General features: G+C 34.0%; 1 protein-coding gene across 6 annotated transcripts in view; it reads right to left on the bottom strand.

The window, feature by feature from the left end:
- The window catches only part of EXOC6 (exocyst complex component 6), a 226,665-nt gene that overhangs the window by 79,218 nt on the left and 132,283 nt on the right, over positions 1 to 15,164 (bottom strand). For all 6 annotated transcript variants that reach the window (XM_036735137.1, XM_036735136.1, XM_036735138.1 and 3 more), the window contains exons 16-18: positions 14,533 to 14,644; positions 13,836 to 13,970; positions 3,149 to 3,328 (exon numbers count right to left, since the gene is read on the bottom strand). In XM_036735137.1, the coding sequence (XP_036591032.1) occupies positions 3,149 to 3,328; positions 13,836 to 13,970; positions 14,533 to 14,644 (427 nt within the window). The remainder of the gene's footprint in view (positions 1 to 3,148; positions 3,329 to 13,835; positions 13,971 to 14,532; positions 14,645 to 15,164) is intronic.

A 15,164-nucleotide genomic window follows, 5' to 3' on the forward strand; every position in this document is an offset into this window, starting at 1 on the left:
GAAAAACCCAAGATATCTGTACATAATGCCTCCATCCATTGGTTAAATGTGACTTTATATTTAAGCTCAAAGCTTTCAACTTCCAGCTTTCAATAGTGCACACTAAGAATTTTATGCTATATAGAATGATCCAAGATAATCCCAAAAGATTGCTGATGAAACATATTATCCACCTCCAGAGAAATAAATGATATTGTTTGAACACAGACTGAAGCATGCTATTTTTCACTTTCTTTCATTTTTTCTTTTATTCATATCTTCTTGTACAAAAAGACTAATATGGAAATGTTATACATAACTGCACATGTTAAAAAAGAATTTTTTATGCTCCCAAAATACAAAGAGTTTTATATAACTGAAGAAAACTTCTATAATATGAAGTAACTGTTTAATATGTTTTAGTAAAGCCTTCTACTTAGATATAATTGATTTATATCAAGTGATTAATAAGATATTTTGGTTCATCTTGGTCTTTAATTTTGAAGTTACACTTAATTCTACTTAGTAAAGATGATAATATTTTATTTAGGAGGTACAATAATGTATTTAAGGCTAGCCAGAACCATAATGGGTTTAAACTGTCTCCCTGAGACTGGTCATCTTCATCATCACTGTCATCATCGCCATCATCTTCTTCGCCATCATCTTCTTCCCCTTCTTTCTTCTTCCTTCTTCTTCTTCTTCTTCCTCCTCCTTCTTCTTCCTCCTCCTCCTCCTCCTTCTTCCTCCTCTTCCTCTTCTTCTTCTTCTTCTTACTATTACTCCTACCTAATCTGGTCATACTCTGCAGTTGGAACATTTTAGTCTACATTTTTCAAAATATGTACTATTTCTTTTGCAGAAAGTCATCTCTAAATGATCAAGCCAACAGAATTACATAAAATTTTACAGATAGTTGAGAAAATAGGAAGGTTGGAGAACCACACACACTCAGAACACTTGTGTTTTTGATTATTAATCTCTGTAACATATCAAATTCTATTTCAAAGTCACTATAACCTCAATTAATAATTCTTCATAAGAAGACAAATCTACAAATAAGCATATCACCAAATGCCTAGAACTGCTTAGAAGCCAAAAAAGAAAGAGTTTTCTCTATTACTAACTAAAAGCACAGAACTGCTTAGAAGCCAAAAAAAGAAAGAGCTTTCTCTATTACTAATTACAAGCACTATAATTTTTAATAGGAAATATGCTACTTCTAAAAATGAAGGACTACACATGAAATGATAAAAAGGAGACACAAATAGCGATGGAAATAGCTGTAAAACAGCTTAAGACCACAGTTTAACACTGTAAGTAGTGTAATCAGCATACAATTACACCATACCATAAGAGTTCCTTTCACACAAAGGCAAAATATTAACTATCTCTTTTCATGAAATAATTTTATATTAAATCCCTCCTAAATTGGAGTCCATTTGAGGTGTTACAGTTAGAGAACATTAGTTAGAATCCAATTTTTATAGAGACTACTATATGAAAACAACCATCCATGTAAAGCCTTGGCAAGGAAGAAGCATAAATGAAAGAGATCTTTAATAACTAAAAATAATGGTAAAATTAAAAGTAGGCTGATGATATTTTCATCTGGATAATGATGGTAATTGCTGTTCAATGAACACTTGCTGTGATATCAGTATAACCTAGTTTTATTTTACAAGGGATAAACATGCATTAGATGATTTGTAAAAAAAAAACCCTATGAAACATGAAAATCTATCTAAGATCATAAGAAGTGCTATATTATGTCAGAACAATGGTCCATTTGGTCCACCATTCCTCTCTAACAATGTTACCAAGGGATGCTCTCTAGGCAGCACAACTGCCCTACCAGATACCAACAGGGAAAGGTATGTATCACAAACATTCATAACTTCTCTTAATAATATTCATGCATCTATTTAAAGCTTAAAGCTTTTTAAAAACTAGTTTAACACACATAATCTCTAACCCTCCTTTTAGCAAAAACTTGACATTAAAGAGAGAGAGAGAGTGAAAGAGAGAGTGTGAGAGTGTGAGTGTGAGAGAGAGAGAGAGAGAGAGAGAGTGTGTGTGTGTGTGTGTGTGTGTGTGTGTGTGTGTGTGTGTAGAGGGAGAATTACATAGGTAAAATGCTCCCAGGTGGGAGCAGAGTGAATTCACAGTGACCAGAGAAACTATATACTTCATTAAGTAGCATGATATCCTCCCTTAAAGAGCTGTTAAAGCCTTGATCAGAGCAGTTAACCCTCGTTAGCTCTCTTTGAGTACTCTTTCTCTACTTTTAGAAAAAGCCTTCAATTTTAAAATGTCTTAAACCGACCAAGTCTTCATCAAAGCTCCTACACTTGGTGGTACTTGTGAGGGAAAAGAAAAAAATTCATATTTCCTCTTTTAAAATGGGTGTTGAATGAAAATAAGAGTGCAAATCCATTATGTATATTTCCTGTTAATATACTCTCTTGGGATAAGAAGTTCAATTAAATTTATTGACCATTCTTTAAAGTAGTTCTTTTTATTCTAAAATACTTTTTGTAAACTCTAAGACTAGTTCTAGTCTTTGGGTAACAAATTCATGCTCACCATATTTATATCCTTCATGATCTCCATACATTCAAGTAAGATTCCTTCTTAGTCACTATCTTTCTAGACTGAAGAGTCTATCCTTTTTGATCTATGCTCAAATAAAAGACTCCTGTTCACTTTAGCTACTCCTCTCTGGACCTTTTCCAGAGTATTATGTCTTGCCAACCATAAAAATCACACCATATTTTATACTGAAGGAGAACAATGTCTTCTGCTTTGTTTTTAAGTCATTTATTTATATCACCCAACTTTGTTTGCTTTTCAGGCAAGAAAAGCCATTTGTTTTAACTTTTAGCTATAGATAGATATAGATATATTTAGTATTATGCTATAAATCCCAAGATTTTTTTAATATCCAAAATTTCATAAATTTTTTAAAAATCTTTCATAAAAACTAAGTACTGAGCTGAAAGTATACAAACTGAATTAGATAATAGAAAGAAGCTGGAAACAATCTAGCAAGTTATTTAAAATAAATTAATTTCTATTCAACTCCCTCATTAAAATTCATCCCTTAACAGCATATTACAGAGAGCTCAACTTTAATAAAAACAAGTCATTTTTAAATTTTCATACTTACAGGCAAATGAGTAAACACTTGAAAGGTGCTTCGTAAGAAATTAATAAGATCCATTAAATATCCACTGGCTCTTCCATCTGGCTCAGACATTGTCCAGTCATAGTCAGCAAGCTGAACAAATTCATCAATTTTTTGGTTGAGCTTAGTATATATTTCACCTTCAGCTGAATGTCTAGCATCCTAGTGTTAAAAACACACACAGACACACATACACATTGAGTGCAAAATAAATGATTAAAGAGAATACAAAAAGTTTCCCTGGAGTTCCAAATTTTCTTTTATCATCTACTTTTCAGTGGCCATATTTATTTCAAGTGCAGGATAAAAGTCATTAGGTAGCTAGCTAGGTAATGCAGCAGATAAAGCACTGGACCTGTGGTGAGGAAGACCTAAGCTGAAATCTGACTTCAGACACTTACTAGCTATATGCCTCATAACAAGTCACTATACCTCAGTTTCCTCAAGCTATAAAATGTGGATAATAAAACCTAACCCGCAAGGTTGTCATGAGGATAAAATAAGAAAATAAGTGCTTTGCAAACATTAAAGCACTATATAAAATGCTATTTTTCCTAGAGGTATAATGAAGGACTTAAATATCTATTTCATCCTCTGCCCCGATGCTTTCCCTTTCCCACAATACTTGCTCTTCTTTTGCTTTTTGTACTCGAGCTCTCATCTTAAATAATAATAAGCACGTGGATTATACATCCTTCCTAGTCACCAACTATGTCCTAAACTTTGACATTCTTATCATTACATCCATCTTGGATTGTTTTAAGGGAGTAGATTAAGAATCGGCCTTTTCTTGGAATACGATATTCCGGAGGTCAATGGAGCTAGGATTAAAACCAAGAATCACCTACCCAGCAAAACTGAGTATCATGCTCCAAGGCAAAATATGGATTTTTAATAAAATAGAGGACTTTCAAGCTTTCTCAGTGAAAAGACCAGAGCTGAATAGAAAATTTGACTTTCAAACATAAGACTCAAGAGAAGCATGAAAAGGTAATCAAGAAAAAGAACAAGAAAAAGAAATTGCAAGGGACTTACTAAAGTTGAACTGTTGTGTTTACATTCCTACATGGAAAGATGATGTGTATGATTCATGAGACCTCAGTATTAGGGTAGCTGAAGGGAATATGCATATATATATATATATATATATATATCTTATGTATATATGTATATGTGAGTGTGTATGTATGTATATAGGTATGTGTGTGTGTATATATATATATATATATATATATATATATAGAGAGAGAGAGAGAGAGAGAGAGAGAGAGAGAGAGAGAGGGAGGGAGGGAGGGCACAGGGTGAGTTGAAGATGAAGGGAAGATATCTAAAAGAAATAAAATCAAATTAAGGGATGAGAGAGGAATATGTTGAGAGAGGGAGATAGGGAGAGATAGAATGGGGTAAATTATCTCCCATAAAAGTGGCAAGAAAAAGCAGTTCTGTAGGAAGAGAAGAGAAGGCAGGTGAGGGGGAATGAGTGAATCTTACTCTCATCAAATTTGATCTGAGGAGGGAATACCATACATACTCATTTGGGTATCTTACCCCACAGGAAAAAAGGAGGAAGAAGATAAAAAAGTGGGGGATGATAGAAGGGAGGGAAGATGGGGGTGGAGGTAATCAAAAACAAACACTTTCAAAAGGGGACAGGGCCAAAGGAGAAAATTCAATAAAGGGGGATAGGTTAGGAAGGAGCAAAATATAGTTAGTCTTTCACAACATGAGTATTGTGGAAGGGTTATACATAATGATACACATGTGGCCTATGTTGAATTGCTTGACTTCTTAGGGAGGGTGGGTGGGAAGGGAAGAGAGGAGAGAATTTGGAACTCAGAGTTTTAAAAACGGATGTTCAAAAACAAAAGAAAAAGTTTTTGCATGCAGCTAGAAAATAAGATACACAGGCAATGGGGCATAGAAATTTATCTTGCCCTACAAGAAAGGAAGGGAAAGGGGGATGGGAGGAGAGTGGGGTGACAGAAGGCGGGGCTGACTGGGGAACAGGACAACCAGAATATATGCCATCTTGGAGTGGGGGGGAGGGTAGAAATGGGGAGAAAATTTGTAATTCAAACTCTTGTGAAAATCAATGCTGAAAACTAAATAAATTTTAAAAAAAAGAATCGGCCTTTTCCTGCAGGCATTTGTAATCTAAAAGGGGAGATACAAACAGATAACTGTAATACAAAGTATTTCATGTTAGAGTTGTAATATTCATATTATAACAGGGAATCAATGAAATATGAATAAGAGGTCTAATCAATAATACAGAAGGTTAAAACTGGAACATTGTGAATCCATAATAGGCCAAGTCTACAGAGCTGATCAAGAATTAATGTGCTACCCATCAAACTAACAAAGATGGTAAAAGATAGAATAAGCCAATATTAGGAGAACTGGGAGGATAAGCACATTAATACACTTTTGAAAACTGAATTATTATTGATATGTTGTTTCTGTATCACTTAAGATTTCTCAATATAAAAACTCAATTCAGCAAAATTAAACAATCATACAGAAAAAAAAATCTGTTATTATATGTAGTACTCTATACACATAGTCCTCAACTCTTCAAAGGAGAAGGGGAAAGAGGCTGACATAGTTGTGAATTAGTTTGACACTGGGGAAAACAATGTAAACTTATGCAAAAAAGTCCCCAATTATTCATACCTTATGATCCATCCTCCTAATAAACCCCAAGGTTGAAGGCAGAAAGGAAGGCCTAATACACACCAGGATATTCATAGCCAAGATGTTTTGTGGTAGCAAAAAAACTGGGGATAGAAGTCAAATGTAAAGATCCATGGTGCATTAGCAAATTGGATGGTAATGCATTTCATTATACATACATGTATATGTATGTATATATGCATGTGTGTATACATACACATACACATTCATTTATACATATATACACACACATACATATATATGTAAAACTTTCACTTCTGGTTAAGAAGGCAGTATAAAAAGTTATACAGGTACGCATCTCTCTCATATATGCCCCTGAAAAGATAAAAAGGTCACCAGAATGAATAAAGATGGAGAAAGGCAAAGAGAAACAACAGAAAGTTCTCTCATCTAGATTAATATTACACACAAAGACAGTAAGAAAATTATGGGATCCTCTCCAGGCAAACCAACTGCAGCAGAGGTAAACAAGTTAGAAACCTGGCAGAGTTCATATCACAGACACCCAAAGGGAAGTAGAACACAGCAACAGTGGAAAATCTCACCCACAGACTCCCTGAAAATCAGAACAGAGCAAATAGAATTCAGTGACTGAAAAAATAGAAGAAAATGCAAGATAAGGTATCTACTATCAAAAATAATCTGGGGAAAAGGTCAAGTAGAGATATTTTAAATATCAATAGACTCCATGAAAACCATAACAAAACAAAAATCCTGTATACCACATTTCAAGAAATCTTAAATAAAAACTAGCCAGATCCATAAGAATCAGCAAACAAAGTGAAAAGAAAAAGAAGCTACCAGTCACCACCCGAACAAAACTCAAAATAAAAACTCCCAGGAAAAATATAGCCAAAATCGAAGGCTGGGGGGTGAGAAGGGGAGCAGCTAGGTGGTACAGTGGATAGAGCACTGAGCCTGGAGTCAGGAGGACCTGAGTTCAAATCCAGCCTCAGACAGTGGACACACTAGCTGTATGACCTTGGGCAAGTCACTTAACCCCAATTGCCCTGCCTTCCCCTCTCCAAAAAAAAAAAGAAAAAATCTAAGGCTCCAAGTCAAAGAAAAAATACTGCAATCAGTCAAAAAGAAAGAGTACAAGATCCCACAAGACCTGGCAGTAACAACTACTAATAAGAGAAAAAAATTTTTTTAAACGGCTAAGTGATCAGGGTTTAAGTGATTTGCCCAGTGTCACATAGCTACTGAAGCTAGATTTGAACACATGTCCTCCTGACTCCAGGGCCAGTGCTCTATCCACTGCACCACCTAGCTGCCCCTGAAAATGTTGCTTTTCCAAAAAGCAAAAGATAAAGGCATACAACCAAGAATAATTTGCCCTAAAAACTGAATACAATTATGAAGCAGAGTGGGGAATGGGGTGGGGGTGGACCTTTAACAGAATAAAGAACTTTCATGTATTCCAGATGAAAAGACCTAAGCTGAGGAAAAATTTTGAAATGCTAAGACAGGAGCCATAAGAAACATAAAAAAAAAAATTTGCATAATTGAAAGATGCTGAATGATGATTATGTCCTTATATTCCAAAGTGAGGATAAGTAAGATTCCCTTCAAAACATGAAGAGTTAAAAAGGGTTAGTTAACTAAGACAAATAGAGAAAGAGTGGTCTTGTTCGTTCTAATGGTCTTATAGAAAGAAAAGAGAGGGGGGAAAAGACCATACCACAAAAGAAATAAGGGAGAAAGTGGTAGAACTTACTCTTTTTCATAATTGGGTGATCTGAAAGGAAAAAAATATACAAACATGAAAGGGGCAAGAGGAACAAGTATCATATGAAAACCTCACTCTCATCTATACTGAACAAAGGAGGACTGAAAATACAAACATAAAGAGGTGAATATAGAAATACAGTAGACTCAAAAGAGAAATAGGAAGCTACAGACAGAAAGGAAAAAGGAATTTAAAGAAGGTGGAGTCAGAGGAGAACAGTCAAGTGACAGAGACTTCAATTTAAGAAGTTAGATTAGAGAGAAAGAACAAATCAATGAACTGGGCGTGAAACTTTTTTTTTAAAAACCCTAGAAAAGCAATAAATCAAAAATCTCCAACACAAAAATAGGAATTCTGAATATAAAAGAAAGGATACACCAAATTAAAAGCAAAATAAATTGAAATAAGTAAAACTAAGAGCTATTTTTTTAAAAATATGAAATTAGATAAACCATTATGTAATCTGATTAAAACAGCCACAAAATAAAATCGCCAATGTCAAAAATGTAAAAGAAAAATTCACAACAAATGGAAATGAAACAAATGAAATTATTAAAATCTATTTTGCTTAGTTACATGCCAACAAAACTTATGTGAAATGGATAAATATAAACAAAAATACAAAGTACTTATATTAACAGAATAAGAAATAAAAGAGGTAAATAACTCAGAAAAAAGAAATTGAACAAGCCATAAAGAGGAATAATGTATAAGTAGACTGGAAAAGTAGGAAAAATTCCAGAATTTCAGGTTGTTAAGAGCCTTAAATGACAAAATTTATGTTTGGTATTAGAGTTAAAAAGTCAACAGGAAGTAAACAGTCAACAAGCATTTATTACTGTTATTATTAATAGTATACTTACTATGTACCAGGTACTATGCTAAACACTGATGATACAAAAGCAGGCAAAAAACAGTCCCTCCTCTCATGGAACCCACAATGTAATGGTGGAGGTGTGGGAATGGAGTAGGAGGGAGAATAGATGACTAGAATTTACTAAATGGTGACCCTGACTTTAGGAAAATCACTTTGGTGGCTATGTAGAAGATGGGCTGGAATGTGGAAAAACTTGAAGCCTACCCATTCACCAAAATTCTTCCTCTTTCATAAAATCTGATCATGGCAGCTAGAAGAGATTTATCCTCCACAGCCATATGGCACTTACTCTATATGCCATGAATGGGTACTAATCATTTACCACCTTGTAATATGTATGTGTATGTACGTGTATAAAAACCTCCAATATCTGATTATAAACTTCTAGAGGAAAGAGGTCATGTGTTCTATATGTTTGTATCCAGGGGAGTGCTGGTAAATATTTAACAACCAGCTCTCTGGGGGGAAAAATGTACACATGGCACATTTTTAAGTTTAATCTGAATTATTAACATTTTATCCATTGCTTTCTTAAGCCTGGACAACCAATAAAAAATAAATTAACCCCAGATTTATAGTGTGTGCTGATTACTAAGGGGTAAATGATCACACTGAAAATTTAGCAATTGATTATTTCTGGCCCATCACTTTTTGTATCCCTCATAACACCTAGTAGAGTACCTTGCACCAAGTTAGTAATAGGCAAATATTTGCTGAATGATCATTCAATATTATTATACAATCTCCAGGCTGACAGCACTGACTCCTTGGTCACCTTTATGTGTGGCATTCCAACTAGTTACCCACCTACTGAACGGCAGTAAGGGTTAGGGATAGTTTGTTATTTGTTAATGAAAATATAATTTGCAAAAAAACTAAAAGCTATACTTAAGTCCAGATTATTTCCATTGCATCTTCTTTCTCTAAATAATTTGACACTACTATTGAAGAAAGGTAAATTAATATAGAATGAATCAGTCATGTTACCCAGTAACTAGTAGGAAACTGCAAAGTGATTTATCTTCCCAAGTTAATAATGACTCAGGTTGTCTTTTTCCCCACTTAAGAATATAGGTGAGTACTGGCCGTGGAATCAGGAAGATCTGAGTTTAGATCTGACCTCAGACACTTGACACTTACTAGCTGTGTGACCCTGGGCAAGTCACTTAACCCTGATTGCCTCACCAAAAAAAAAAGAATTTAGGCATTCCATTTGCCCTTTTCTTATTTCTATACACTTTCTCTATTCTGACAAATTTATAAGTGTCACTGTAATATGTATCATTCTCTTTAAAGTCTTCATTAGATTTAAATAACACTGACACATTCAGCTTTTACAATACTCTACAATCATTTCCTTCCCTGAGCTGGTTTCGCTAAACTTTCATTACAAGTGACATTAATTTTAATTAAATTACTAAGGTTAATATAATTCATCATCATGGTCATAGAAGGTATTTATACAGTGCTTTAAGATTTGCAAAGTATATACATATTTGTATGTGTATATAGTATATGTCTATGTCTCCTGCCTTCAAGAAGTTTACAGTCTAACTGGGCAGACAAGGCACATGTGACACAACAAAAGTGGAATTTGGCTCTTGAAATCAGGAAAACTAAGAGGCAAAAGTGAAAGGGTAAGGCATTACGGTGTGGAGGACAGCTAGGCCAGGAGACAGGAGATGTAATGTCATGTTTGAGGAACAAGTAAGCCAGTTAAAGAAGATCAGAAAGGCAGAACAGGCCCAAAAGAAGACTTTATATTTGATAAGGAAGAACTGAGCAAGAGAGGCAGTGTAAAAAATGTCATCAAAGAAAATGTATGACTCAAAACGGTTGGCCAATCATGTGCTAAGAGTGAATGATAAACAAAAAGAAAGTTCAAGTATTCCAGTGGCATCAACATAATGTCAAGAAAGTAAGCTATAAATCAATCATTAATAAGCCGTTAAGTACAAACATAAATATATACAAAATAATACAAGGTAATAGAGGAGGGAGACATTAGCAAATGGGGAGAGCAGGAAAAACCTCATACAGGAGGTGGCACTGACCTAAGCTCTCAAGAAAATTAGGGATTCTAAAAGGAAACGGTGAGGAGGGAGTGTCTTCCAGGCATAGCTTACCACCAGCAGAAAAGCAGAGAGACAGGAGATAGAATGTCACATGTGAGGAATAGCAACAAGGGCAATTTGGATTTAACACAGAGCACATGAAGGAGAATAATCCATAATAAGGCTAGAAAGGTCGGTTAGAGCTAGATTGTGAAGAGCTTTAAATGCTAAACCGTAGTAAAAAGTAGTAAACAGGAGTAAAAGAGAAGAGAATGAGAAAGATGATGTGTGTCATGTATTTGCTTCTAGTGGCAACACACAACCACTGGGGCTTATTAAGGAAGAGAAAGATAGCCATCCTTGTGCTTTAAGAATTTCATTTTGGCAGTTGTATGGAGAATGAATTAAAGGCAAGAGAGACTTGAGCAGAGGACACCAATTAGAAGGTTGCTGCACTAGTCCATGACAGAAGTGAGGAAGGCCTAACTAGCATGACGAACATGTGAGAAGACCTAAGTAGACAAATATAATAAATGCTCTGAAGGTAAAATTTATATGACTTGGCAACTGATTGAGTAAGTGGAGTCGGGGACAGTGAGAAATTGAGGATGACTCAAATTACAAACCTGGCTAGCTGGAAAGACAGTGGTGTCCTCAGCAAAAACAGAGAAGTATGGAAGAGAACTTTAGGGAAGATTTCGGAAAAAGATTATAAATCATAGTTTAGATATCTTGAGTTCAAAAAGACTTGCTTGAGTCTAAAGGATTTCCCATTCAAAGTATCCACTCAGCCACTGGTAATGTGAGGTTGACCTTAGGAGAGAGACTAGATCTGGATACATAGATTTGGGATTCATCTACATAGAGATGATAATTAAATCCATGGAAACTGATGATATCACCAAGAGAATAGAGAGAGAGAAGAGAACAAACATAGAGGACAAACATATAGAGCAGTAGCCAGGAAGTAGGATTTTGATTAAGACCCAGAAGGGAAGAATGAAAAGGATCCATCAGATAGAAGAACCAAGAGAAAGTGATGTCAACATAGCCCAGAGTGGACAGGTGGTCAAGAGTGTCTAATGCTGCAGAAAAGTCAAGAAGAATGAAAAATGAGGAAAAGCCATATGATTTGGTATATTTTCAAAAATGCATAGAAGAAAACAGAAGAAACACAAACAGGGCAGTTTTTAAAATAACATGCAGAATTAATCATGTGCTTTTTTTAAAAAAGCAAACAATATAAAACATATTTACTGTTTCTTTAAAAATCCTTTTTTGTGTTCTTACATGTATATAGAAAGGCTCTTTTTGATGTTTTAAGTTCAAAATGAATTTCTTTTTTAATTAGGAGATCACTGGAAACTGTGGAGACAGCAATTTCACTTGAATGATGAGACTGGAAGCATAATGCAAAGGTCTGAATGAGTGACAGGAGAAGAAATAGAAGCAACAAGTATAGACAGCTTTTTCTGGGAGTTTGACTAGAAAGGAAAGAGATATATATAAGATGATGGCTTGAGGAGAAGGTAGTGTCAAGTGAGGTTTGTTTATTTTTAGGGATGGAGGAGACTGACTTATTTGAAGAAAGACAAAAGGAACCAGTACATAGAGATGGAAAATAAGGGGGGAAAGAAGAATGATCACGGGGGAAATCTGCTGGAAGAGGGGATGGGGTCAAGGGTACACATTAGAAGGGTTGGCTGGGATAAAGAAAAGGGCTTTAGGTGAGGCTGGAGTGAAAGAGAAGAGACAGAGAGATGATGTGAGTCATGGAGTTTTGAGATAAAGAAAAGAGGACAAGACAAACCTCATTGCAAATGTCCTCTATTTTCTCAGTAACGTATGACGCAACAATGTCTTCACCTGAGACGGTAGGGGGAAGTGGAAGTATGGAAGGCTTTAGGAGAAAAACGAAGGTCTGGAATGGATGCTCTGGGAAATTCAAAAGAGGAACTTTTCAAAGTCTGGCTAAATTTTAGTCATCAGATTTGGAACTACTGATATAGCTGCCACCTTGCATTGTAATCAGAAGGTACTAGGATCATTGCAGGGCGCTGAGATATTTAGAGTTGTGAGATGTGGTAATGGAGGGAATTTGTTAAAATTATCAATTTCTATTAAATCCTAGACTTGATTACTCTGGGTCCCACACATACTTTGAGAAGCTGACCCTTTATCTGTTTACAGAGTTTAAGTGGGTTTCTTTCTCTAGTAGTAATTTTTTTTGGGGGGGGGGGAAACCTAAGTATGCTTGAAATGACACCAAATTTTATGGGTAATTTAGCTAATTTATATTCCAAAAGTATAAAGGTATATACAGCTTTAAAAACACAAAACATTTAAAAGAGACTTAAGTAGGAACTCGAAAAAACTGACAAATATGTGTGTATTTATATGTGTGTGTAGTACCATTTATATAAAATTTCTATAAGGCACAAAGTTTTACAGGGGAAAATGTGAAACTTATTATTAGTCCCACTGAAAGTCAACATATCTCAATATAAAAGTGACTTCCATAACTAGGTAACGTTATTGTCCTATATTCTTGGGGGAAAAACACTTCATAAACTAATGTTTGCAAACTTGCAAAATGTTTTTATTCCAGCATAATTCTAAATTCTAAAGTACAATTTCAGAAAACTTGTTCTGCTAAAATGGCTTTAATCACCTTGTAGTGATTGTATAGTTACAATATATAATATGGTATATTTACAATATATAATACAGCATACAATATATATTGTATACAATATACATACAATGTATGTAGTGATATATATTTACGTATATAAATATACAGATAACAACTATTCCATTCCAGCAAAAGTAAAAGTTTTTAATGTCATATAAAAAGGTAATTAATTATTTTTTCAAATCATTGCCAATAAAAGATACATAATGGTTTTTACCATTCATTTATGTAATCTTAATTTTAGAGTCTAAATCTCTTCATTCCTCTGTGTATAGCAATACATGTTCTGGATAAAATGAATATAACTGTAAAAATTTAATAAAAATCTAATTATAATGATAAACATATTAGAATTTACTATGATCCTCTAAAATGTGACCATAATGTGACATCTGCAGAAAACACACATTTTTCTTGATTTTAATAAGATGTTTAAAATGCCAAAAAGGAAATTACATTTATCTGCTCACTGTTGATAATGATTATCTTTAATTCTCAATTCTTAGGAATTTGCTGGCATTAAGCACATAATAAAAATTGCCTTTTATTTTTAATAGTTTGCTTACAGTGATTATAATGAAGTTTTTGGCCTGGTAACTAAGTTACACTTTACATACCTTAAAAGTAGAAAGTCCATAAAGCCTTGTAGTATGAACTGTTTCTTGGGAAATATTTGTTATGTTAGTTATAAAGTCTTCAAGGTATTTACAGGCTTGTTCCAGGTGTGTTGTGTTTATGATGATTTGCACTAGCTACAAAACACAAAATATATCCGGTAAAATGCAGGGTACATGACCCAAAGCCATCTGATTTTAAAAACAGGATTACTGCTTCCGACAACTGCACCATCACTACATAATTATAGCATTACAGGATATAGCTGATTAACTACTGATTTTGAAAGTCTGTTACAAATAATGCCTATGAAGGATACAACAATGAAGAATAAAAAAGTTAAAAATAATCTAAGCCCTGTCAATTAATTTAAAATAATTTTAAGATATTTTTTCAAGTCTTTTTTTCAATTACAAAGCAGCAAAATGTAACTCTCAAATTTTGCCACTGAATCTGTGGCAACTGCAAACATATAAATTCTGATCTCTTTTGTCATCTACTTTCCTTTATGTAAATAATTTCCCTTTGTATATTCTTTGACAAACCCTTGGTTTGTTTTTAGCTTAAAACATACTTTGATATTTATTAACTGATACAAAATGAAACGAAGCTAATTTTATAATGCCGTGATCAACATTAGTAGGTTTTTATGACAACTATTCCATCGAAGAAACCTTAAGCTTTACATATTAAACCTACCTCTGTCAGACCTATGTGAGGCTTTTTAATAAGGTTCTGTAAACAGCTACTCAAAGTTCTTGTCAGCAGCAGATTTGTTGATTTTCTAAGCATGTCATCAATTTCTGTTGAACTAAAAATAAAAGTTATTCTAAAGCTTTCCCCAAATTAAGAATATCTTAGTAAGAAAACTTAATACATAAAAACCAAAGTAAATTATTCTTTGGACAAAGAGAGGAGTAAATAAACATAAATTCTCCAATGGGCATCAAAATTCATCAATACCTACTGATGTGCAAGATTACAAAACTAAAAGTTCTTACCAAAAAATCTTTATTTTTCTCAAATTCACACAAGTTTGGGTAATGTGTCATCTAATTCTTCTCAAAGAATTTGTTTATAAGTAATTTTAAAAAATATCTATCTTATTTACATAATTTATTCAAGTCATCTCTTTGTTTTCCAAACTATTCCTTTATACCTAGAAATGACTGTAATCCCAGGTTTATGAAATGACAGAAACCAATCACAGTTATATTTAACTTATAAAAGTGCCATTTTCAATGAAATACAATATTTATATATGCTATGGCCATTATCCATTCTTGTTTCATTCAATTAAAAATACTGACCAACTAAAGGTTACATAACGA

The sequence above is a fragment of the Trichosurus vulpecula genome, chromosome 8 (assembly GCF_011100635.1).
Source record: "Trichosurus vulpecula isolate mTriVul1 chromosome 8, mTriVul1.pri, whole genome shotgun sequence".
NCBI classification, from domain to species: Eukaryota; Metazoa; Chordata; class Mammalia; order Diprotodontia; family Phalangeridae; genus Trichosurus; species Trichosurus vulpecula.